The sequence below is a fragment of the Carettochelys insculpta genome, chromosome 2 (genome assembly GCF_033958435.1).
Source record: "Carettochelys insculpta isolate YL-2023 chromosome 2, ASM3395843v1, whole genome shotgun sequence".
Classification (NCBI taxonomy): domain Eukaryota; kingdom Metazoa; phylum Chordata; order Testudines; family Carettochelyidae; genus Carettochelys; species Carettochelys insculpta.
In genome coordinates this window covers 153,616,466-153,643,029 of record NC_134138.1, presented here as the reverse complement: position 1 = coordinate 153,643,029, position 26,564 = coordinate 153,616,466, and the positions used below count along the sequence as shown (strand labels likewise).

The window sequence follows — 26,564 nt, the reverse complement described above, 5'->3', positions numbered from 1 at the left end:
ATTAACACATTTATCTCATTTTCTTTGTTACAGTATATGTTACTTGCATCTACTCTATGGCTTCAAATGCTCAATGGATCCTTGACTTTATTTCCTTTATCACCTGTGACATTTTTAAGAGACACTCTCTGGCTGCATGTACTGTTCAGAAAGTTCCCGTACCTTCTGCTTCTGCCTATTCTCCCGGATTTCTCCATTCTTCTCCCAGATGTTGTGCAAATTACAGCAGGTATTTATCATAAGAAGTACACAGTCTTTTACCAAGGCACCTCCACCTATCCCTGAACTTTCAAAAATACACTCCAGACATTCTACAACTATTCAGGGTAAAGCTAAACTGCTTCTTTCTCTTGTCCAAGCATCCTGTGAAAGTCTTATGCCAAGGAAGCAGACTGTAACATGGGCTTCCCAGAAAGATACAAGGATTCACAACTTTATTAATGTCCATGAAGGTCTGGGATCACAAATTCCCTTGCTCATTCCAGCAAACAGACCTGAGTTTCTAAAGGCATTGTGGACTTTTTCAGTCCTGGCACTCAAGAGTGAGCCTTCCATGGTGATCATCCAAATCTTGCATTACCATTTCTATTGCTAAAAGTTTTTTGTACTGGTATAGGTAGCAAAGAACGGGTATATGTGTCCCATCAATAATTCCTGTACAGTTTGCAAGCCTGATCCTTCTATAGATTGCCAAATTTTATGACACTACACAACAGCACTCTTCTGACAGCATCATAGACCTCCAGGATAATGGCCCCAACAATTGATCTATGAACTTTAAGCTGGTAAGCTGCAGATGGCAACAATTTGGTGTGGCAAGCTTCCATGCGGTGATGGCAACACCTTCTTTATGGTGAAGGGAATTCTTATGTTGATGTTCTGTCTTGGCTTTCTAGGAAAGTGGTCTTTGTCATTCTGAAATTCTGTCACCAGTGCTGGTCATCCCAGTTCTGCATTACCATCCTCTCCCACAGGTCACTCCAGCTGAAACAGTCCAGAAGCAACATTCCAATAAATATAGCTGCTTCATCTAAATGGTCTTCATGAATAACTGCTTGATTTCATTCCCCTCAACCTGTTCCTCCTCCTCAGCAATATTGCTGCAGCATTAAAAATACTATACAGACACAGAATCCAATCCAACCACCTATGAGATGACGAATGTTTTGTATCATCGTGTTTGTTTTAACAAATTCTATTATCATGGTAGTCAGCAATGAGTCCACTACTCCGCTCAACACTTGTAGGCATATGGTGCTGGCCAAATTGATGGAGGCTGGGGAGAAGTGCTGGGTAGTGTACCTTGTAAACTGAATGCTTTGGTGGCCATTGAGGAGAGTTTCACAGGCTGGTCACCTGATTAGAGTACCCACCATGCCCAAATCCAGCAGCATGTGTTTCTCCTGGTGGTGCACATCCACACATGCCTCAATGCATGTAATAAAATGTATTCTGCACATGGATGGAAAACGTTAGAATCATAGAATGCTGGGACTGAAAGGGACCTTGAGAGGTCATCAAGTCCAGCCCCCTGCCCTGCCCTCATGGCAGGACCAAGTACTGTCTAGGGCATCCCTGATAGACATTTATCTAACCTGTTCTTAAATATCTCCAGAGATGGAGATTCCACAGTCTCCCCAGGCAACTTATTGCAGTGTTTGACCACCCTGACAGTTAGGAACTTTTTTCTAATATCCAACCTAAACCTCCCTTGCTGCAGTTTAAGCCCATTGCTTCTTGTCCTATCCTCAGAGGCTAAGAGGAACAAGTTTTCTCCCTCCTCCTTATGACACCCTTTTAGATACCTGAAAACCACTATCCTGTCCCCCATCAGTCTTCTTTTTTCCAAACTAAACAAGCCCAATTCTTTCAGCCTTTCTTCATAGATCATGTTTTCTAGACCTTTAATCATTCTTGTTGCTCTTTTCTGGACCATTTCCAAATTCTCCACATCTTTCTTGAAATGTGGCACCCAGAACTGGACACAATACTCCAACTGAGGCCTAACCAGTGCAGAGTAGAGCAGAAGAATGACTTTTCATGTCTTGTTCACAACACACCTGTTAATGCATCCCAGAATTGTGTTTGCTTTTTTTGCAACAGCATCACACTGTTGACTCATATCTAACTTGTGGTCCACTATAACCCCTAGATCCCTTTCTGTCATACTCCTTCCCAGACAGCCGCTTCCCATTCTGTAGGTGTGAAACTGATTGTTCCTTCCTAAGTGGAGCACTTTGCATTTGTCTTTATTTAACTTCATCCTGTTTACCTCAGACCATTTCTCCAATTTGTCCAGATCATTTTGAATTTTGACCCTATCCTCCAAAGCAGTTGCAACCCCTCCTTGCTTGGTATCATTTGCAAACTTAATAAGCATACTTTCTGTGCCAATATCTAAATTGTTGATGAAGACATTGAACAGAACCGGTCCCAATACAGACCCCTGTGGAACCCCACTTGTTATACCTTTCCAGCAGGATTGAGAACCATTAATAACTACTCTCTGAGTACGGTTATCCAGCCAGTTTTGCACTCACCTGACAGTAGCCCCATCTAAGTTGTGCTACCTAGTTTATTGATAAGAATATCATGCAAGACCGTATGAAATGTCTTATTAAAGTCTACACATCTACCACTTCTCCTTTATCCACAAGGCTCATTATCCTGTCAAAGAAAGCTATCAGATTGGTTTGATATGATTTGTTCTTTGCAAATCCATGCTGGCTGTTCCCTAACAGCTTACCGCCTTCCAAGTGTTTGCAGATGATTTCCTTAATTACTTGTTCATTATCTTTCCTGGCACAGAAGTTAAACTGACCAGTCTGTAGTTCCCTGCATTTTCTTATTCCCCTTTTTATGGATGGGCACAATATTTGCCTTTTTCCAGTCTTCTTGAATCTCTCCTGTCTCCCATGATGTTCCAAAGATGATAGCTAATGGCTCAGATACCTCCTCTATCAGCTCCTTGAGTATTCTATGATGCATTTCATCAGGCCCTGGTGACTTGCAGACATCTAACTTTTCTAAGTGATTTTTAACTTGATCTTTTTTTTATTTTATTTTCTAAACCTACCCCTTTCCCACTAGCATTCACTGTGTTAGGCATTCTTTCTTCAGACTTCTCGATGAAGACCGAAACAAAAAAGTCATGAAACCTCTCCTCCATTTCCAAGTTTCCAGTTACTGTATCTCCCTCCTCACTGAGCAATGGCTCCACCCTGTCCTTGGTCTTCCTCTTCCTTTTACTGTATTGATAAAAAGTCTTCTTGTTTCCCTGTATGCCTGTAGCTATTTGAGCTCATTTTGTGCCTTTGCCTTTCTAACCTTGCCCCTGCATTCCTGTGTTGTTTGCCTATATTCATCCTTTGTAATTTGTCCTAGTTTCCATTTTTATATGGTTTCTTTTTTATTTTGAGATAATGCAAGATCTCCTGGTTAAGCCAAGGCAGTCTTTTGCCATATTTCCTATCTTTCCAGTGCACCAGAATAGCTTGCTTTTTGGCCCTTAATAATGTCCCTTTGAAAAACTGCCAACTCTCCTCTGTTGTTTTCCCCTCAGTCTTGTTTCCCACAGGATCCTACCTACCAGCTGAGTTTACCACAATCTGCCTTCCTGAAATCCTTTGTCTCTATTTTGCTGTTCTCCCTTCTACCCTTCCTTAAAATTGTGAACTCTGTGATTTCATAATCACTTTCACCCAAGCTGCCTTCCACTTTCAGATTCTCAATCAGTTCCTCCCTATTTGTTAAAATCAGATCTAGGACAGCTTCCCCTGATAGGTTTTTCAACTTTCTGAAATAAGAAGTTGTCTCCAATGCAGTTCAAGAACTTATTGGGTAGCGTGTGTGTCACTGTGTTAGTTTCCCAAGATATATCCCCCCATCACCACCAAATCATGGGACCTGGATGATTTTGTTAGTTGTTTAAAAAAAGCCTCATCCACCTCTTGCACCTGGGTAGGCGGCCTGTAGTAGACTCCCAGCAGGACACCACCCGTGTTTTTTACCCCTTTTAGCTTAACCCAGAGACTCTCAACACATCCATTTCCTATGTCCATCTCCACCTCAGCCCAAGTGTGTACATTTTTAATATATAAGGCAACACCTCCTCCCTTTTTCCCCATCTATCCTTCCTAAGCAAGCTGTACCCTTCCATTCCAACATTCCAATCATGTGTATTATCCCACCAAGTTTCTGTGATGCCAACTATGTCATAGTTGTATTTATTTATTGGCACTTCCAGTTCTTCCTGCTTATTATCCATGCTTCTTGTATTTGTATATAGGCATCTAAGACATTGATTTGATCTTGCCTCCCAGTTTTGCCCTCACCCTCCTTTTGCTCTGCCATTATAGCCTGTGCTCCCTCCCATTTCTGACCCATCTCCCAGGTCTCCATCTTCTCTACTTACCCATGGGCTTTGTTCCCCATCCCCGGTGAACCTAGTTTAAAGCCCTCCTCACTAGGTTAGCCACTCTGTGTCCAAATAAGGTCTACCCTCTCCTCCAAAGGTGAATGCCATCTCTGCCTAGCAGTCCATCCTGGAATAGCATCCCGTGGTTGAGGAAGCCAAGGCCCTCCTGGCAACACCATTTACGTAGCCAGGCATTCACCTCCAGGATGCACCTGTCTCTGCCTGGGCCCCTACCTTTGACAGGAAGGATTGAAGAGAATACTGCCTGTGCCCCATACTCCTTCGCCTGTACTCCCAGAGCCCTGCAGTCACTCTTGATGTGCTCAGTGTCACACCTCGCAGTATCATTAGTGCCCACATGGATGAGTAGCAAGGGGTAGTAGTCAGAGGACTGCATAATCCTCAACAACACCTCTGTAATGTCTTGGATACGGGCCCCTGGCAGGCAGCAGACCTCCTCAGACAAAATGTCAGGGTGACAGATGGGCGCCTCTGTCCCCCTCAGAAGAGAATCGCCGACCACCACCACTCTGTTTCCTCCTCACAGTGGCGACACAGAGGGTACATATCTCTTGGGGCATTGTTCATATGACTTTTAGTCTCAGAATTCCTGTCATTTTCAGCAGGCATTCCACAATGCATCATGTAAAAAATCACAGATCATAGAGCTGAACAGAAGACAGGTGAATTGTTAATTTGAACAAGTGCAGAGCTGTATAATGCAATAATTAGCAAGGACAATGCCTTAAGTTGGCAAAACAAAGCCGTGTGGTTGGAGTTCAGTTTGTAATAGTTTGAGCATTGCACCTGGAGTGAACAAACTGATGTGCTGTAACATCCCTATGAACACATGGTTTAAACCAAGAGTGGCCTGTCATCTTCAAGAGTCAATAAATTGTCTGGATTTTGTTCTGTTGCGCTGTTTGACCAGTGTATGCATGCTTACTTGAGCCCCCCACATTATCAATTTAGTTAGATCTTGCTGCCTTTTTCATCTGCGTCAACACTGTTCTCTTCAATGCCTTTTTAATGCACAGCTTGGAACTATTGCCTTACTAATATATTTACATTGTTACACCTTGAAATTGCATCCATATAGAATCAACTGGCTAGTCCCCTCCATGCAGAATTTTTAATATGCTAGATTCTATAGAATCATTTACATATAGTGCTGTCCCCAGCTTTTCAGTGTAGTCTGTTTTTTCTGAATAATTTTCCCAGACATTACAATATCCATATTTGTCAATCTATTATGTCTAATACTTATTGTTACCAAAGTAATAATTACCAAATAATTACCAAAGTAACATTGCAAGGCATTATATATAGTTCACCTTTAGAACTTCCTGTATTTGAATATAAAGAGTTATAATTTTTTACTAGATGTCAGTTTCCATGGACTGTTTCAGGCTACAGTGCAAGAACATATTTCTCAGACCCCCTTACTATTGCATATTTATTATTCAAAAACCAAAATAAAAATAAACAAAAACAGAGTTTCATGACCATTACAGGTGGGGCACATAACAATGCCTATAGTTAAGGCTGCATGTCACTTTCCATCTTAAATTCCTGTTTTCAGTTGTAAACTTACAATGCTGTCAAATTTAAATGTCTGTGGCTGAAATTTCCCATGTGAGCTGTTGGCCTCAGGCTCAGTTTTGGTGGGAAAAGTTTCATCTAAAATTATTGTACCACTTCTGAGAATAAGGTTCAGGGGAAAATATGTTGTTTGGCTCAGATCAGATATGAAATCTTACAAAGGTTTGTTGACAAAGTTCACTGCTCCTGTGGTTTGAGGCAAGAACTTGACTTTTGGCAGCAGGAAGTGTCTCCTTGGTGACAGGGATGTGTCTTGTGCTATTCCTCTGTGAATCTGCCCCAATTTGGTCAAGTGATGACTGAAAAAAAAGATAAACAAACCAAGCTCAGTTTGGAATTGTTAAGAGTGTGACAGATAATTTTTCTGCAGATTTCATCTGCTCTTGGTCTTAGTACTGACCAGATTGCATGTACCATCCCACAGAATATCTGAGCTACTGGAGCTGAGAACAATTTTCCCTGAGGTTGCTCTCCTGTCTTACTGAGACTACCAGGGTGGTGGCACCAGACATTCACAGAATCACAGAGTTAGAAGGGGCCACAAAGGTCATAGTTTAACAACCTTCCAAGATGTGGGATCTGTTGTGTCTAAACCATCCAAGACAGATGGCTACTTGAGAGAAGGGAGACTGTGTCTTCTGTGCTCTGAATGCTACCTTAGCTAGCACTCAGGCAGTGAGGAGACGGCAGTTTAGCTCCTTGACTGGAATGTCCAGACAGAAGAATTGCAGACAGGGAGGAGATGCAGAGCAGTAGGGGACAAGTATAGCAAATACAGGCCTGCCAATAGCAAGGGGATGGGGGGACAGGTGTGTAGGCAGGTGGCAAAGGAGCAGTAGCCCCAGAGACCAGTGTTTCAAAGGGACCCAGTGCAACTTTGGCAGTGGCAGGAGCTGGAGCTCTGGGCCCCGTTGCAGTACTGCAGCAGTGCTGCTCCACCACTCTGCATGGCTGTGAGGCGGGGACAATCACCACCCCTTCTGCCCTTGGCCCCAGCCCTTCTGGGGGCACAGAGCACGGCCCTCCTCCTTCCTGGCCCCATGGTTGTTGTCAAGAAATCCTGTCAGAAAAGCCCCTGACAGGGTTTCAAGACGCCCCCAGCCTCTGGTGTATTGCAGGGTCTCCTTGGTGACAGGTCATGCTTGATACATCAACAAAGCACAAAGTTTTACCTCAGAAATTTCTTCAGAAAGTGATTTTAACTTAAATCAATACATAGCCATCCATTTAATCTGAGGGGGTAACTTTAGGTGGAAAAGCAACAGCCTATGAATATTAATGAACTGTAACTGCCACCTATGACCATAAAAGGAAAACTTCTGGAAAGGTCTGAAGTCTCCGGACCTGTTGGGGGTAGTTTTCTATCAGGTCTGCACCCAGCCCCCAGACTCATGAATCATTCATGAGCTGGGTGTATAAAAGAAAGTTGCTCAGCACAGAAAGGGCTCTTCGGGAAGGTCCTGTGTCTTGACCTGGACCAGTCCCTTTCAGTAGCCCTTTGGGGTAAAGCAGCTGAAACACCACTGGACAGACAAGCGGCACTGAGGGGACCTGGAATGCCGCACCAGGTGTCATCTGCAGCTCGCAGCCATACCATCGCAACAAAGCCCAGCAGTGACGGCAGTATACTATACCACCTGACACCGCTCCCTGGCAGGGGCCTACCGGGCCAGGGCCAGTCCTCGCTCCAATGAGACTTTTTTAATGGACTGGACAACTCATCAACTAAGCAGCTGTGAGCTGAGGCTACAAAAGAAAGGCCGCTCCAGCTGCTGTATCCTTCTAATATTGACTCTTTTCTTTCCCTTTACTCCTATTCACAGTTGCTGATATTATTGTTAATTATTGTTAATTATTACTGTTATTGTTATGGTTAAGTATTGGGTATAGTATTACTAGTAGAAGCTTATTGTTTAGTGTCTCTTAAAGACCTTTTATTGCTGTTAACTTAGTGCAATTATATGTATTTACAAATTCGTAATAAATCACTATTGATGTCAGGAATTAGCAACCCCTGGGCCGAACACTTATAAATAAGGGGTGTTAGGAAGCAGCAGCTCCACCCCACCTTTAGGTAAATGCAGGGGGTAGCAGGGCCCCCAAGCATATCATACCTGAACACAGTATTATATTTTATTTTTCGGTCCCTGGGGAGTAGTGCCCCCAGTGGACTTAATTGACAGCAGGGATTGTTGTCTGATTTAACAACACCCTGTCGGTCTTTAATACTTTTGCAAATAAGACATGGGATTGGCAATCGGATTCATCTTTTGTGTAAGTAAATGTAAATAACTGGATTAACTGTAATCAAAAGGTTTCTTTGGTGAACCCTTATAATAAACTTCCACTTTGTTTTCGTAACAGTTAATTACTCTCAGCCTCCATTTTCTCTGGGCCATACAGGGAACTGCAGGGACCTAACACCAGGGGACGCCCTCTAAGGAACTTTACTAGCTACTGCTGACACCGGTGTTTCTTTTAATCTGACCACCGTGCTAAATTGCCTTTGAGTCTTTCTAATTCAGTTAGGCATCACTATGTTTTATTTTTAAAGCAAATTGTTTTTTATTAAAAGAGGGAAACCCACGAGGGGTTGTGTAGCACATCCCGTGACGCCCAGCCCCTTGGTCTAGGGCGGGCGGCAACAAAAAAGGGGGTTAGGGCACCAGCCCGTACTCACTTCGGGCAGTCAGCGGCTCACCGCTACCACCGTACAGGCCCCCAGCCCTCCGTCTAGGGTGGGGCAGCAGTTCACAAGAGTTGTATAGTTCTGGGCCCAGCCCTCAGTCCAGGGCAGGGCAGCAGTCCCACGTAATAATACAGTTCTGGGCCCGGCCTTCAGTCCAGGGCGGGGCAGCAGTTCACAAGAGTTAAGCACCGGCCCAGCCCTCAGTTTGGGGCGGGGCAGCAACACAAGGGTTAAACACCGGCCCAGCCCCTCAGTTTGGGGCGGGGCAGCAACACAAGGGTTAAACACTGGCCCAGCCCTCAGTTTGGGGCGGGGCAGCAACACAAGGGTTTACAGACAGGCTCAGTGGGGGCTGGCCCTGTCAAGGAGTGGGTAGGGGGCCGCAGGCCCTCCCACTCCACTGCGACCCGGCCCGGGGCCCTGGGGATCACTCACATGCAACCCCGGCAGTGGGGATCCAGACCGCAACACACTGCCATTGGTTCGTGAGCGACGTTCCCCGGGCCACTTCCTACCTCACCCTCTGTTGGCGGCAGGTCCCAGTCCATCTGGTCGAGGGGTCCTCCTAAGTCGGTCTCCTCTGGGTCATCCACCTTTGGGGGCTCCGGCCAATCGTCCATAACAACGTCGTTAGGGTAGTCAGGCGGCGGCAATACAGGAGACGCAAGGCGGTCCTGGGTCTGAGTGCCATAAGGATCCGCCGGGACTCTGGGGCAGCCCGCTCCCGGGGCCTCTTCCAAGGCGGGGGGTCTCCGCCGGCGGGAAGGTCCTGGTAGGTCCGGGAAGTCCGGGTAGTCTCCTTGGGGCATACGGACCCGGGATTGCGTGGAGCCTCTGGGGGCCTGCTCCTCTGGCCTGGCCAGGCGGCCGCAGGCCCTCTCCCTTTGGCCCTGAGGAGCCTGTGCAGGCACGTCCTCCCTGCCCGGAGGCCCAGCCCCGAATGGTTCCTGAGTCCCGCCTTTGGCTCTTCTAGCCCTTGGCCCCGCCGTCTGAGGGGCGGGCCTCTGGTCTCCTGACTCCGGCCCCGCCCACCAGGGCTTCTGCATAGCTTCCCCTGCCTCCGGGTCTGCAGGAGGCCATACTGACTCACTACATTCCCCCCCCTCAAGTCCGTCTCCCATGCCATGGGGGCGGGCTCTTCCATTTCCCCCAGGCGGGACAGGAAGTCTGCATTTATGTGGTCCTTACCTGCCTGATGACGTATGTCGAAGGCATACGGTTGTAATGCCAAATACCACCGCATAATACGGGCATTCGTATCCCTCATTCGCGCCAGCCACTGTAAGGGTGCATGGTCTGTAACTAGGGTGAAGGGGGCACCCAGCAGGTAGTACCTAAGGGCGTCGCAGGCCCACTTCACCGCCAGAGCCTCCTTTTCTATCACGGCGTAGCGCTGTTCCCTGGGGAAGAGCTTCCAGCTGATGTAAACTACTGGGTGGTCCTCTCCGTCCACCTCCTGGGACAGGACAGCTCCCAGGCCTACCCCCGAGGCATCCATCTGCAGGATGAACGGACGGGTGAAGTCGGGGCTGTAGAGAACTGGTTCCCTTATTAGGCATTGTTTCAGTGCCCGGAATGGCTTGTCGGCAGCCGCAGTCCATACCACCCTTTGTGGCTGGGTTTTCGTTAACAGCTGCGTCAGGGGGGCTGCAACTGAGGCGAATTCAGGGATGAAGCGTCGATAATATCCTGCCAGTCCCAGGAACTGTCGTACCTGCCGCTTGGTACTGGGGGGGCGGGGCAGGCCACTAGGGCCTGTACCTTGCCCACGAGGGGCTTTACCCGGCCCCCTCCTATGGTATACCCAAGGTAGGTCGTCTCCTGCCATCCAATCCAGCACTCCTTTGGGTTCATTGTTAGGCCCGCAGCCCTCAGAGACCTAAGGACCGCGGCCACCCGGTCTAGATGTTCCTCCCAGTGACGACTGTATATAACGATGTCGTCAAGGTAGGCCGCAGCGTAGTCCCGGTGGGGCTGAAGGAAATGGTCCATAAGCCGCTGAAAAGTTGCCGGGGCACCATGGAGACCAAAAGGCATCCGGGTGAACTGATATAGGCCTGATGGGGTTGCAAAGGCGGTCTTCTCTCGTGAGGAAGGTGTCAGGGGGATCTGCCAGTACCCCTTGCTGAGATCCAGGGCACTAAAGTAGCGGGCGGCCCCCCGACGTCCCAGCAGCTCATCGACGCGGGGCATCGGGTATGCATCGAATTTGGAGACTGAATTCACCTGCCTGAAATCGATGCAGAACTGCTGGGTGCCGTCGGGCTTTGGGACGAGCACCACGGGGCTGCGCCACTCGCTTTGGGACGGCTCTATGACTCCCAGGGCCAGCATCGCCTGTACCTCCTCCTTTACTACCTCACGCATCCGAAAGGGTAGTGGGCGTGTGGCGTCGCAAACCACCTTCCCTGTCTCAGTGCAGATGACATGGCAGACCAGGGAGGTGTGTCCTGGGAGGGCCGTGAAGTTCTCTCGGAACGCCTGGAGGAGGCACTGGGACTGTTTCCGCTGCTCCCCCGTTAGCATTGCCCCAAGGGCCGGTTGTACAGGTTCCTCCCCATGAGGCACCTGGGATCCTAGTTCGGGTTCCGGGGGGCAGGGGTTTATCATGAAGCCCTCCCGGTCCCGCCATGGTTTTAAAAGGTTAATATGATACCGCTGTGTCTTCTTGCGGCGGTCGGGTTGGCGGACTTCGTAGGTGACCGGCCCTACGGCTCGAACAACCTCGTAGGGTCCCTGCCACCTAGCCAACAGCTTCGATTCACTGGACGGCAGTAGGACCAGGCCCGGTCACCTGGCTCAAAGCTGCGGCTCCGTGCCTCCTGATCATACGATCGAGCCTGGGACACCTGCACAGTTCTCAAATTTTCCTCTGTGAGGGTCCCTACCTGTTCCAGGTGCTTCTGGAGCTGGAGGACGTATTGCAGCAGTCCTTTCGAGGGAGACGCGGTTTGTTCCCAGACCTCTCGCACCAGGTCAAGAACTCCCCGGGGACGCCGTCCATATAACAGTTCAAATGGCGAAAACCGCGTAGAGGACTGGGGAACCTCGCGGATGGCCAAAAGCAAGGGGGGCAACAACTGATCCCACCGTCGCAGGTCTTCTGGGGGGAATTTGCGCATCATTTCTTTTAGCGTGCGGTTGAATCGCTCGACCAGGCCATCTGTCTGAGGGTGGTACACGGAGGTGTGTAACTGTTTGATCCCCAGGAGGGCACAGACCTGTTTCGTCAGGCGTGATGTGAAGTTAGTTCCCTGGTCCGTGAGCAGTTCCCGTGGTAATCCTACCCGGGCAAAGATCTTCATTAGTTCCCCCGCGATGGTGCGGGCCGTGATATTGCGCAGTGGGATTGCCTCTGGGAAGCGACTGGCATAGTCCACGAGGACTAGCATGAACTTATAGCCAGCTACGCTCTTGGGGAGCGGGCCCACTAGGTCCATAGCCACCCGCTCGAATGGGGTCCCCACCACTGGCATTGGAATCAGAGGGGCCCTAGGGACCCGCGGGGGCGCAGCAAGCTGGCACGCGGGGCAAGAACTACAATAGTCCTTCACATCTTGGTAGACCCCGGGCCAGAAGAATCGGGACAGTATTCGGGCCACGGTTTTTTCTTGGCCCAGATGGCCTGCAGCAGGGATGTCATGGGCCAGCTTCATCACGGCCTGTCGGTGGCACTTCGGCACCAAAAGCTGTGCCCATTGGCCCTGGGTCTGGGGGTCCCGATTCACCCAGTTGAGCCGATCCTGGCGTAGCTCAAAGTGGGGCCACTGTGTCATGAGCTGGGGGTTTGTCGCCACCCCGTCAATGGCCGCCACCTGAGTATAGGCCCGACTTAGTGTGGGGTCGTCTTTTTGATCTCGACAGAAGTCCGAGGTTGCCCCATCGTCGGGGCTGGTCCCTTTTGGGCCTTCAGCAGGTCTTTCTGCTGGGGACTCCAGGCTCGGCTCCACACTCTCCTCGGGTGGGTCCTTGGGCGTGTCCCCTTCTAGAACAGGGGCCGCCTCTTCGCTGGGTCCTGTGGCCGGCCGGAAGATGTCTGTGAAGCCTGGCCAGTCCCGACCCAACACCACAGGGTACGCTAGTTGGGGGGCTAGGCCGACAACCAGATAATGGGTCACCCCTGCCACTGTCAGGGGCACTCGTGCGCTGGGGTAAGGGCGCACATCGCCATGGATACATTGGAGCCGGATAGTCCCTAGAGCGGGGTCAGCCTCCAGGCCGGCACGTTGTCGTATTAGAGTCTGGCTGCACCCTGAGTCCACTAAAGCGATCATGGCTTTGTTTCCCACGAGGACTGGGACTGTAATTGTGGGTGCCTGAGGGGGTCGCGCCCTCTTTTCAGCCGCCCACACTCGGCCAAAACTACAGATGCCTTCCAGGCAGTCCTGTTGGAGGTGCCCCCATTGACCGCAACTGAAGCAGGGTCCTACCGCTGGTTGGGCCCGCCCCTGGGTTTGGCGCCCCTTAGGACCTGGTGGTCGCGTGCTAGTAGCCCCCTCCATTCGCCCCTGGGGTTTACCGGGGTCCTGCTTCAGGGGTGTCGTCCGACACGGATTGGGTGGGTCCTGCAGCTGGCCGGACGATTTGGAGCGGGGCTCCTCCGGCTTCCCAGCTCCCCGACGCGGGGGCCAGGACGATGGGACCAGGCCCGTGGGTGCCTCTGGCTCCTCCGCCACTAGGAAGTCTTCCATGAGGCCCACAGCAACTTGCACGGTGGCAGGGCAGTGGCGCCGCACCCAAGCCCGTCCTCGAGGTGGGAGGATGCAGAGGAGTTGTTCGAGCACAACCTGCTCCATGACCTCTGCGGAGGTTCTCACCTCCGGCTGCAGCCACCGCCGGCACGCGTCCCTCAACTCCTGTGCCACGCACCGTGGCCGGGCTCCCGGGGGCGTAGGTCAGGGACCGGAAGCGCTGGAGAAAGGTCTCCGGGCTGACGTCCAATGCGTCTAGGACGGCTGCCTTTACCCGGTCATAATCTCGGGCGTCTTCCACCGACAAAGCCCGGTAGGCTCTCTGGGCCCCCCCGGTCAAATAAGGGGCCAGTAATGTGGCCCACTGGCTCCGGGGCCACCTGGCCACCACTGGGCCCTCCCCTGGAGCTTCTTGCCGTGGCTCGGTGGGTAACGGCACCAGGGCTGCCAGCTGCTGCAGGCACCGTTGCTGGTGCTCCTGGCTCTGTGCCATCAGTTCCGTCAGGAGCTGCTGCTGCTGGGCTCCCAGCTGCTGGAGTAATTGCTGCTGCTGCTGTAGTCGGGCAGTTTGCTGTTTTTGCTGGCTTTCCGCCAGATACTGCAGTAGCCTGTCCATCTCCATTGGGGAAGCAGAGTTAGCAGCAATACAAGAACCCACAAAACAAGCACCAGAGGAAAAGAGGAGAGAGAAAAAAAAAAAGATAGCGGACAGTTGCCCTCCCTGTCCAGGGACCTTCCCCTCCGTGGGTCTGCGCCCACTTCCTCACCCCTTACGTCAGGGGTGGGGACCAGGTACCCACGTTCTCCACCACGTGTAGCACGTCCCGTGATGCCCAGCCCCTTGGTCTAAGGCGGGTGGCAACAAAAAAGGGGGTTAGGGCACCAGCCCGTACTCAGTTCGGGCAGTCAGCGGCTCACCGCTACCACCGTACAGGCCCCCAGCCCTCCGTCTAGGGCGGGGCAGCAGTTCACAAGAGTTGTATAGTTCTGGGCCCAGCCCTCAGTCCAGGGCAGGGCAGCAGTCCCACGTAATAATACAGTTCTGGGCCCGGCCCTCAGTCCAGGGCGGGGCAGCAGCTCACAAGAGTTAAGCACCGGCCCAGCCCTCAGTTTGGGGCGGGGCAGCAACACAAGGGTTAAACACTGGCCCAGCCCTCAGTTTGGGGCGGGGCAGCAACACAAGGGTTTACAGACAGGCTCAGCGGGGGCTGGCCCTGTCAAGGAGGGGGTAGGGGGTCGCAGGCCCTCCCACTCCACTGCGACCCGGCCCGGGGCCCTGGGGGTCACTCACATGCAACCCCAGCAGTAGGGATCCAGACCGCAACACACTGCCATTGGTTCGTGAGCGACGTTCCCCGGGCCACTTCCTACCTCACCCTCTGTTGGCGGCAGGTCCCAGTCCATCTGGTCGAGGGGTCCTCCTAGGTCGGTCTCCTCTGGGTCATCCACCTTTGGGGGCTCCGGCCAATCGTCCATAACAACGTCGTTAGGGTAGTCAGGCGGCGGCAATACAGGAGACGCAAGGCGGTCCTGGGTCTGAGTGCCATAAGGATCCGCCGGGACTCTGGGGCAGCCCGCTCCCGGGGCCTCTTCCAAGGCGGGAGGTCTCCGCCGGCGGGAAGGTCCTGGTAGGTCCGGGAAGTCTGGGTAGTCTCCTTGGGGCATACGGACCCGGGATTGCGTGGAGCCTCTGGGGGCCTGCTCCTCCGGCCTGGCCGGGCGGCCACAGGCCCTCTCCCTTTGGCCCCGAGGAGCCTGTGCAGGCACGTCCTCCCTGCCCAGAGGCCCAGCCCCGAATGGTTCCTGAGTCCCGCCGTTGGCTCTTCTAGCCCTTGGCCCCGCCCTCTGAGGGGCGGGCCTCTGGTCTCCTGACTCCGGCCCCGCCCACCAGGGCCTCTGCATAGCTTCCCCTGCCTCCAGGTCTGCAGGAGGCCATACTGACTCACTACAGGTTGTTACACCACAGACCTAGAGCCATTGTTAGAGCCTAGGTCTGATAGAACTTGGCATTTTTGGTCAGCTCTCGCTGCTCACACAGCACCCTCGTCTTGCAATTGCTTGCCATATTCGGTGTCTCGGCAGTGGCTGTGACAGTTGTCATCCCGCCTGAGCAGTTACAGGGACTTGAGTGGCAGAGGAAGAAGAGAAATAGTCTGAACAGCGGTAAAGATTCAGTAGCCACAGATGGCAGAAGACAGGAGCAGAGGAGGGAAGGGGAAAGAGGCAGGGCAGAAACCAGGTTGGAGAGAGCAGGAGCAGGCAGACTGAGGCAGGAGTTAGGCAGGAGAAAAACCAGCTGGGTGAGGATGGGGACAGGGTCAAGGGAGAGGTGGGAGAGAAGCAGATGTGTGGTACAGGGCAGAAAATGGAGGGATAGCAGCAGAAGACATGGGAGGATGTAAGGACAGGGAAGCAGAAGTAGAGGTAGGAGGGGACTGGGGGAGCCTAGGGAAACATGAGTATAAAGGTCTGAAGGCACTAACATATCCTGCTTATAACAGGCTGGCTTGCTGTTTAAAGGCTACAGGCATAGGTTCAGTCAAGTTTAGTTATTCAAGAGGCTCACCTGAACAGGGATTAACTGACTCCCCTGAAAAGAGCAGCAGAAAGCTGCAGAGATGTTACAGACTCAGAGGGACCAGGGTGAAGTACAGCTGGGAGCAAGTCAGATCCTGTGGAGAAAACTGGGATTTGGGAGTGAGATAACAGGCAAGTGATGCTTCAGGTGGGAAAGACCCAGGAATGAGTAAAAGAATGAGCTTCAGAAGACTTGATTTTTGAATTATTTTCTTGATAAAACCCAACCCCAAATAAAGGTGGCACTGTACGCTGAATGGAGTTTATCTAAAGAGCTACTTGAAGGGATAAAATTGAGGCAGGCTGCTTGTAGAGCAACCTCAAGTCAGGATGGAACAGAAGTGAAGACGATTCATAAGGAGGCTGTCTGCCCTATGATGCTCTTGCCTATAGAACTGGGAACTGAATCCATGATTCCTGAGTCTTAGTATATCAATAGTATAGCCATGAAACTCACTGGGAAAAAAAGTATGTGTTCTTTCCTGTCTGGTAGCATGTTCACAGAGAAGACAGCTTTTACAGCTGCCAGTTACTCCACTACCTCCTTTCTCCTTTTGCAGTCCCTGGCTTATTACTTCATACCTTCCAACTGCTGCAAAAGATGAAGCAGGGACCCCACATGCAACAGCCTCCTTCTCTATGTCTGTAACACTCATTTAGCCCCACAGTAGCTCCACTCTCTGTACTGAATGACATGGGGTTTTAGTGAAAAAGAACTGCATACGATCATGTGAGTGCATCCTAATGAACAGCCACAACATGGTCAAATGAAGTTTGCAAAATTGCATGAAATTAGTGTAACGAGGACCTAGCTGGTTCAGTCATTCATGTCACTCGGAATCAAATCAATGACCTCATTGCCATAATAGTAAATTGTTTTGTGGACTGTACCCACACACATATTCTCTCCTCTGTTCAAGTCTGGAGTGGTAGAAAGTAGCAAAAAATCCACTAAAACATCTAAAATTAACCAGTAACAGAGGTAGCTGTGTTAGTCTGTATCTTTGAGAACCACAAGAAGTCCTGTGGCACTTTATAGACTAACAGATATTTGGTATCTATCTGTTAGTGTATAAGGTGACACAGGGCTACTTGTGGTTCTCTAAAATTAACGAGCATTTTTTGAGGAGAGCACATCCAATCCAGCATCATCACTCTGGCTCTTTCCTCCAACCAGATGGCTATGAAGTAGACTTTATCAACAGATTAAATAGATCGTAGTTGCATAAACTATATGAGATGATGAAAATAATTCTGTGCAGGGTCCACCACCATCCTTTGTATTGCTCCTGCTGTGCTGTGTATTATTAGCTGGATCACACAAGTACTACAATCAATACAATGAATACATTCTACAGAAATATTGCAGGGCACTTTATGTATCAGCCACAGACTACCCCCATGCACCACGTGGCATGTGTAATTGACATTTGCTGTTAGGTGTGATATGTGCCCAAGTGTTCAATGCAGATTGAGTTAGGGGAGCGGCTGCACGTTTAGCTCCGGGAGTAGCTGATTAGGAGTCAACTTTACCTCGAATTCACGAGTCGTTAAATATGATGGCAGGGATAGGCAGGTAACATATTTGGGAACACGTGTTTTACTGTGTACTGTATGTGTATGCCACTGCCTTCTACTGGATATTAGGATGGACCTTATATAACAGTGGTTTCTGCCTTTAAAGGATCTCATGCTGTTCCCCACGTCCTCCTGCAGGAGAAAAGAGAGGCAGGTCTCAATGTTTTCAGAAAAACCCACTCATTTATACCTGCGGGAAAGGCTCGAACTGAGAGGAGGTGGAGGGAGCTAGTACTTCAGTGTCTTTCTTCCCTTTCCTTGACGTTCTTATACATACTGCATGTATGGTAGGCAGTGACACCAATCATAAACTCAGTAAACCAATCTGTCAAGTAATCTTTACAGCATTCGTGGTCCGTATTTGCACTCGGGTTAGCACCTTTCCGCCAAAGTTAATAGCGAGCTCTTCCATGATGGCCACTCTTCTTGTTTTTAATTTTCATCGCTTTCGAAACCGGTGGAAAAGACACGCGATCTGTCCGCCGCTTCTCACGGGTACGACAGCCGCAGGTTTGAGAAGCACCCTTGAAACAACCCCGGATACAGTTTCCTAGTTTGTTAGGACTTGCCCAGCCGTCCAACCAACGCAAGCCGGTTACATGACAAAAAATAAAAAGGCCACTGGCTTCATATCCCTCAAGAAATGAGCGTGATAAAAACGAGGACGCGATTGAGAGGAGACGACCTAATTAAAAGGGAAAGAAAAAAAAAGCAACGGAGCGAGCCCAGGCTGCCAAGCCCCCCCGCCTCCGCAATCGTTTGGGGGCGAGCGGGGCAGTACCTCCCTCCCGCGCGAGGAGTCGTTTTGCAGTGCGGAACTTGGTCAATTGCAAGTGTTTTCGCTGCAAGTGCCCCGCCTGGCCCCAGCCCCCAAGCGCTGCCACGCGCCTTCCCTTCTTGCATAAGTGGGGACAGGTGTGTGTGGGGGGTTAATCTTGTCACCCCCCCTTCCCCGCGTGTCACGACGCTGCACTTCGCAGAACACACGGCGGGGCGGGGGCGCTATTGGGGTGTGAGGACACCCCCAAACGCGGCTGGGGCGCGGCCGTCTCCCTCAAAGAGGCCGCTGGTTGTGTGCTGTACCCGGGGGACCCCTGCCCCGCAGCTGAGGGTTAGGACTGAGCGGGAGCCGGGACTCGTTCACACCCGCTTGCCAACTAGCCGTGCGTGCCCCGCTGGCCCGAGCGCGCAGGGGGCTGCCCGGGCTCCCCTCTGGCGGGGAGGCGGGCGCAGCGCTCCGGGCTGGCAACGTGCGCGCAGCGGGGGGAGCGTGTGTGTGCGTGTGTGTGAATGAATGAGGCGGGTGTGTGTGTGAGAGAGAGAGAGAAAGAGAGAGAGAGAGAGAGAGAAAGAGAGTGAGGTGAGGCGGGGCGGGGCGGGGCGGAGCGGGCAGAAAAGCGAGGCGCTCCCCCACTCCAGCCGCCCCGCGGGCGAGCAGCCGCTCTGGTGCATTGGGGACCCCTGGCTGTGCTGGCGGGCAGCAGGCGCCCAGCCGGCTCCGGGGCTGCCCTGGCTGCGGGCCCCGCCCCTCCGCGAGGAGGAGCCGCTCCACCGCCCCGCTCAGGCGGAGCCGGGCCGGGCATGTGCGCTCGGGGTGGCGCCCGCCGCTGCTGAGCCACAGCCCGCTGCAAGCCGGCGCACCATGCTGCTCCTGCCGGGGGCCGGCGCTCCCCAGCCCGCCGGCCGGCTGCAGCGCTGAGGGGGAACCGGCGCCGGCCACCTGCGCGGGGCCCCGGGCGGCGCGATGATGCGGCGCCGCCGTTACTTGCTGGAGCGGGCGGAGCAGGCGGGCGGCGGCTGCGGGAGCAGCGAGCAGCCCCGGGCCCGGGACTGGCTCTACGAGTCCTACTACTGCATGAGCCAGCAGCACCCGCTGCTGGTCTTCCTGCTGCTCATCGTCATGGGCGCTTGCCTGGCGCTGCTCGTCGTCTTCTTCGCCTCGCGGCTGGTAAGCGCCCGCCTGCCGCCCTACGGGGCCGGCTTCTGCCACTTGCTGACCTCGTTCCGCTCTGCAGCGCGGGCGGGGACGGGGGGCAGGTACCGCGCTATAGAAAGATGTCCGGGAGAGTCGTGGCCAGGAGCTGGGGGCCACCCCCTACCCCCGCTGCAAACTTCGCTCTTGCACTTAGCTGGAAGTTTGGGCTCCCACCCCCCAGCTGCATCCCCAGTGAAGCGGGGCTTACCCGGGAAAGCTCAAGGCCTTTGCGGCTCTGTAAGGTGCTACGGGGCCGTTTGCTTTTTGGGGGGCGCTGCAGACTGCTACGGCCACCGCGCTGAGACTTCCCCCGTAGCGCCCTGCCTCCGATTCCTTCCCACTGGCAGATTAGCCGTATCGATCCCCCCAATGTTTTTTAGTGGCAGGATTGAAATTTACAAAAGCCACGAGTCCCCCCGCAGAAGCCCGTTACAACAACCCCTTTCGTGGCCTGGGAGAGAGGCGGGGGATCCTTTTCTTCTTCTTTGTAGTCCCAGCGATTTCAGAGACTTACCCAATTTCTAGCGAGAGGTTCTGCTGCCGAGTGCAGCCTTTGACTCTTCAGGGGGATAAAAGTTTCTTGTGCTCGCTCGCTTTCCGGCGTGCTGACTGCAGGGCTTCCACGAGTTGGGAAATAAAATGTCACCACAGTGGTCTTAGTCTTACCCAGTTGACGATTTCATTCCAAAAGCTGTGGATTTTTCCCCCATTGAATTGCAGAGAGAGGAAAAGCTGTAGAGGGCAGTAAAATTCCTATTCGTTATGGCGTCTTTCCACATTTCACGTGCAGGTTTTCACACTATATACTGAGGAATGGTGCTTACAGATCTTAAAAAAATGGGAATGTGTGGGTTTGTTTGTATGGTTTGTCTGAGCGACCTCTTACAATTTCCTGGTCGTAATTAATAGCCGCCAAGTGAGGACGAAGTCGAACAGCTTTTTATCTCCTCTGTCACCAGCTAAAGAAGTGAATCCTGTAGGTACTCTTTTTTCTTACCTACTGTGTGCAGATAACTAGCACTCGTAGCATCTGAAGACTTTTCCCTTGACAGCTCAAGAAAGTGTCTTTGGGGGGAGGGGGGCCTCAGACTAGGTGAAGAAATTAATTGAAGTCTGGTGTTTCTGGTTTGTTTGTTTTGTTGTTTTAAGCTAAGTTCACAACCTGTCAAATGGAGGGTAGACACAAAAACAACACAACAGGAGCATAAAAAGCTAGCAGCAGCAGAAGTGGCTAGTGATACAGTGGGTTAATGCACTAGTGCTTCATTTCAGGGAACCATGTGTTCACACCACAGAATAAATTGATACTCTCATTCTGGTGTGTTAAAGACATTTTTGCACAGTTCAGTGTATCTTTAACAATTAGTGCTGAAGAGACCCATGACTTCAGAAACAGGTGTGTGTGTCTTGGATGCCAATGCTAAGATGTGCTTGCGTAGCTAGGTTTCCAGAATACTTATATGCAGGTTACTTGGGTCAAGGCAGTGCCATGAGGACCTCACGATCATTAGTACTAAAATTCACATTTTTAAAATAAAAACAAGCATTCATTTCTCTAATTCACTGTGTGATTCACAATTTGTTGTAATAGACTGGTCATGTTCAGTTTCATAACACCATTTCTGAAGTACTGTAAATCATCTGCAATAGTAGGAATGGCTAAACAGCAAGTCTAAACTGAAAGACTATTGAGTGTTATGGAAACAGAGCTATATGACTTGCAAAGGCTCACCGGGAGTTACAACCTCAGAAGCACTCTGAATTTTATAGTTCAGTCTGTCATTGGAATTCCAGACATACCACAGAGAAAAAGGTGCTTTTAGAAGTTTTTTTCCAAGGTTTCATTTTCCAGTGGTTGACAATGAAATGACTGAGTGAGGAGGGAGACAGAGGATTCTTCTTTGATGTTTTCAGTTGTGAGATGAAAGTAATTTAATTTTCTAGACGGAGTGAAAGTTTGTCATTGGAGACTACAGCCACTGTGCATTGAACAAAATTATTTGGATTATTGCCTAAATGTCCACGTACAAATGTTTTATTAGAATAATCTAGCCCTGATTTATTCGCAGTTAAGGAATTTTTGAAGGCTTAAATCTGTTCGTTTTAGATCTGATTTAGAATTTTCATCTTCCTTACCTAAATATAGAACTATAGGCATTTTTTGTGGGTAGAAATATGAAGGGATCTGAGCGATTTTATAAAAATTATTCCAAGCTTATCTGGAAAAGCCTTTCTGAAATACCTCCACCTGAGACTTTATTTTGAACATGCAGTATGTGGTGGTTTTATGTGCAATATTTAATTAGGTCAGAGAGTAACAGAATAGAAATGAAGTCATCTTTCAGTCCAATGCAATGCTATTTTTGAACTTTTATGTACCAGGTTTTGAATTTAAGGAAAATCTTTTAGCAATCACACCTTTAAATGTATGAGTATGCAGTAAAGATTATTTGGAAAGAATTGTAGTTGCATTGTCAAGACAAATTCCAGTTTGAAATTTCACAACGTAGTTGATTCATTTTATTTTAACTTCCAGTTCCAATATGGGAAGTGTATGATAGAGTAAAGTACCTGTTGAGTAAATAGAAGACCATGAATTACTAAATATTTTTATATTTTAGACATTCCCTAAGAAAATCTGAGTTTGCCATTCATAAGATTCCCGTTTTCATTTATTTTGTACTTGTCTTTATTTTGTTAAAATAGTTTACCATGCCTTATTGTTGACTTATTTCATATATGATTCAGATTTACTCTTTCTTTTCTGGTAATACAGTCTCAACAAGTTACAAAATATGCCCAGACTTACAGGGAGTGTTGCACTTAGTCATTTGTTTTGACCCGTCAGACTATCAGTTACAAGACGAAAAATTCATAGAAGCTCTACCAGAATTATATTATATAAGGTGGTTTGAATTTCAAATTGCCATTTGAAATCTAATTCTCTTAACTGTGCAGTACACTGTTTTTTATTTAAATTGTTTCTTTGGTGATTGTGTTCTGCAGCTTAAGAATACTGTGTTTTCAACCTTTGAAATTAAAGTTTAGAACCTCGTACACATTATATACATAATTCCTGGTATAGTGGTAGAAGAATGCTCAAAGTAGAAGCTCTGAATGATAGCTGTACATTTTCTTTCCTGCTCTGTATCAGCTTTTTAAATGTCCTATCAAATAGCCCCCTTTGTCTCTCTGAACCTTACATATTTATGTTTTATAAATCAAAGACTGGGGAAAAAGGTTGGGCTCCCGTCTTTGGCTGCTGTTTAAAAAGATGGAGAGCAAATTACTTATTCCCAGGTCCCTAAGAGGTTACCAGTACTAAGAAAGCAGTACCAGATGTCAATGTTATTTTCAGTAGCTACTTAACTCTCTTTTTGTTTCCTTATTCCATATTCAAGGAGCAGAAGGAACCTGTTTCCCACCTCCTTTTCAGTATAGAACATATTCAGTATTGTCAGCAATACACTGAATAATTCTGGCCATTTTTTTGTAGAAATAAAAAAGAGTTAATTTTGGGCTTGACTGTCACTGACGTATAATTGTGAAGGAATATGTCTGAAATATGTACAGCTGTGACATTCTGTTCCTATTTTAACTAAATGAAAAATTTTGGGGGACACTTTTGGAGGTGAGATGCTGCATATATGTAAACATTTAACCTTAGAATTACCTTTTAAAGAGCTTATGTATTTGGATGACAGTTTTGTCAGCCACATCATGGTAGAAATACCACATGAATACTCGTGGTAGAAATCCACCAACCTGTTAGATTAATCACATCTATTGTAAGTAGTAGAATGTTTTGCTTCCTTTTTTTTAAATAATAATAACAAAAAGCAGATGATGGTGTTCCATTATTACAGAGGCAGAATCTGCATCTGATCCTGTAGCCTAAATGGAGTAAAAATCTTTCATTTGAAATCATTTTGGTTCACAGGCATAAAAGAGGGCAGAATGTGTCTTTATGGGGTGAATGTTAAGAATTTTTCTGTGATATTCACTGCATTTTATAACTTTATAAAGATCTGTAGTTAGGACATGTTTGAAACGCGGTTCAGTAGTCACTGTTCTGTGTTAAATAATTTGACTGTTATTTAATTACACTGATTTTTCAAGTTTCTAGAGTAATTCTTTACTTTTTAAAAAAGTTTTAATATGGTTACCCAGTAATAGTTTGGTTTATTGCCTTTACGAAAACCCCCCCCAAAAAACAAATTAAGCATCATTTTCTTCTCCCTCAAAATAAATTTTTCATGTACTCAGTCTCAAATTTTGTTACTGCAGTAAACTCCCTCATATTCGCCATTCTATTATCCAGAACTCTCAAATAACTGGCATTTTAACCATACGTAATTTTAGTTATGTTTTCCCTAAGTACAGTATAGTGATTGTAAATACAAATACATACAGCAAATACACTCTGGCTGTGTCTACAGTACAAAAATAACTTTGAAGCAACTTTAAAGTTGAGCATCTACACACACCCTACTTCAGAGTTAAACTTCAAAGTAGGGCACTACTCCATTCTCAGGAGTTAACTTCAAAGTAAGGGAAAAATATGTGTAGGGACTCTGCTGGCTATTTTGATGTAGTGCCTAACTTCAAAGTTAGTTCCCAGTGTAGATGCACCCTATACATTTAATGTACAATGCTACTGCAGTTGGTAAAGTACTCTGCATACATTTTTGTTTGTTTCTTAATATCCATTCTTGCTTTTCTTTAGTGTTATTCATTGATAGGTATACCTCTCTGTTATCCAGAATAGCTGAATATTCAGCAACCTTCTGGACCTAGGGCTGCCACGTATGAAAGAATTTACTGTATAAACAGGTAAAACAGTTCCTGACGTCAGCAAGAACTGTACTTGATTAAGGACTGCATTTGGTTCTATATTAGGAGCAGAATTATAGACGAAAACTGCCTATTAGCAGCTGATTTGAAAGTGGGAGTCAAAGTGCAAAGTTACCATTATGGTATTTAACGGTTCAGTACTTGGATATTCATTGCTTCAGTGGTCCTGTCTTCAGTTGGTCTGCATGGATGTAAAAAAACTAATATTTGAACTTTCATATATGTAGTGAGTATTGTTAATCATAAAACCATAGCTTTGACTTTTGTGACTATCATTGGTATTTTAACTGCATGAGAATGGTGAATCACTGAACATTTTTTGTACTAAATTCATTATTGTTTAAAGTACAGAAAATTGAAAAAATATAGTTTTGTAAGTATGTCTTCAGCAATGTATTTACATGTATCAGTGTTTTGATTTCAAATACATAAAACATATGATGAATTTAATTGAAAATTTGATCTGAGAATACACAAAATTACTGGACTGGTTGGAATATGGAAACTTTGGAGGAACTCCAGAAGGATTTACCTAAACTAAGTAATTAGACAATGCACAAGGGCTTTGTCTACACTTGCTCCCAACTTTGAAGGGGCACGGTAGTCAGGGTGATGGGAGAATACTAGTGAAGTGCTGCATTGAATACGCAGCACTTCATTATGCTAATTCTCCCCCATGGCAACGTCGAAGCTTCAAACTTCGAAGTGCCAGCATTTTGAGGAGTAAAGGGACTTTGAAGTAGCACAGGCTACACACATGCCCGCACTTCGAAGTTTGATGCTTCAAAGTTGCTGCGGGGGAAAATCAGACTAATGGAGTGCTGCATATTCACTGCAGCACTTCATCAGTAATCTCCCATGGCCCTGATTACCATGCCCCCTTTGAAGCTGGGGGCAAATGTAGACAAGCCCAAGGAGATTAATTCAAAATAGACGTGTATAGTGCAATAGAAGCTAGAAAGAAGACTAATTTTGTCTGAATTCCTTTAAAATGGAATGTAATGTCCAGAAAGGGTGCTAGATTGCTTGCCTTGGACATTAAAGTACTTTGTTTAACCAAAGGGTAGGCACAGCACTTGCTTTATGTGCTTCTCTGCTAATATTCCTTTTTAGAGGAGGTGTCGGCAACGTTTCTGAGGCGGAGTGCCGAAAATTGACCTTTTGTCCTCTATGTACAGTCCGAGCGCTGGTGATACTTTTTAAAGTCACTAATAGTTCTCCTTACAACAGCTTCCTTAATAAATACATTTAGATGCAGAGCTCTACCATTTAGCTATGGCTGGTGGCAGGAGGGAGAGCTCTGGTGTGCAGAGGTGGGGCTGGCGTGTGCTGGGGGCGAGTGAGTTGAGGGGGAGGAACTGGGGAGCCCTGGGGAAGCAGGAGCTCCAAACAGCTTTCTGGAATTAACTGTCTGCCTGAAGGATGGTGGTAATGATTGATGAGGTAGAAGGACAGGGCTGAAATGGGAAGCAAAAGGGCAGTGGGGCTCAATCCCTGTCTCGGACGGGTGGGAGGGGGAAGAGGGGCTCAGTCCCTGTCCGTGGGAGAGGTGGGGGCAGATGGCAGAGTTGGGGGAAAGGGCACAGAGTGGCTCAGTCCCTATCCCCAAAGGAGGTAGGGGCAGATGGTGTAAGTGGTGGGAGGGGGTAGAGTGGCTCAGTCCCTGTCCCTGGGGGAGGTAGGGGCAGATGGCAGAGGTGGGGGGCAGAGAGCTCAGTCCCCTTCCCGAGCGTAGGGCAGATGGCAGGGGACAGGGATGGCATTAGCGGCAGGGGGAGCAGATCCACCCGTGCCCCACCTTTAACCTAAAGGGCCCAGCCTTGCGCTTCCAGCAACTCCACGCTGCCCCATCTTGCCCTGCCCCTCTGCCAGCCAGCTCATGGGCGTGGCTCACATGTCCCTACCTTCCTATGGTGGCTCTGCTCACACCAGTATGCAACTGGGAGAACTGAGCGGCACCTGTGGATTTCTGCACCCCTGCAGCATGGGAGGGAAGGGGCGGGGCTAAGCCCCACCTCACGTGCCAATGAAAATCAGTTGGCGTGCTGTGGGTTGCTGACCCTGATACAGTGAACAGTTACTGGCCCTCCAGTGACTGGCTTCTCTCTGAGACCCACCCAGCTGCAAATATAAATGTAGACACCAGTCTTTTAGAAATTGGTCTGAGATCACTTACTCATT

At 49.0% G+C, this 26,564-nt stretch overlaps 1 protein-coding gene across 1 annotated transcript in view; it reads left to right on the top strand.

Annotated features, from left to right (window-relative positions):
* The first annotated feature begins 19,012 nt into the window (after positions 1-19,012).
* Positions 19,013-26,564, top strand: part of ADCY2 (adenylate cyclase 2) — a 440,039-nt gene continuing 432,487 nt past the window's right edge. Inside the window, exon 1 of the mRNA XM_074987859.1 lies at positions 19,013-19,502. Within this exon, the coding sequence (XP_074843960.1) occupies positions 19,299-19,502 (204 nt within the window). The 5' untranslated portion in view covers positions 19,013-19,298. The remainder of the gene's footprint in view (positions 19,503-26,564) is intronic.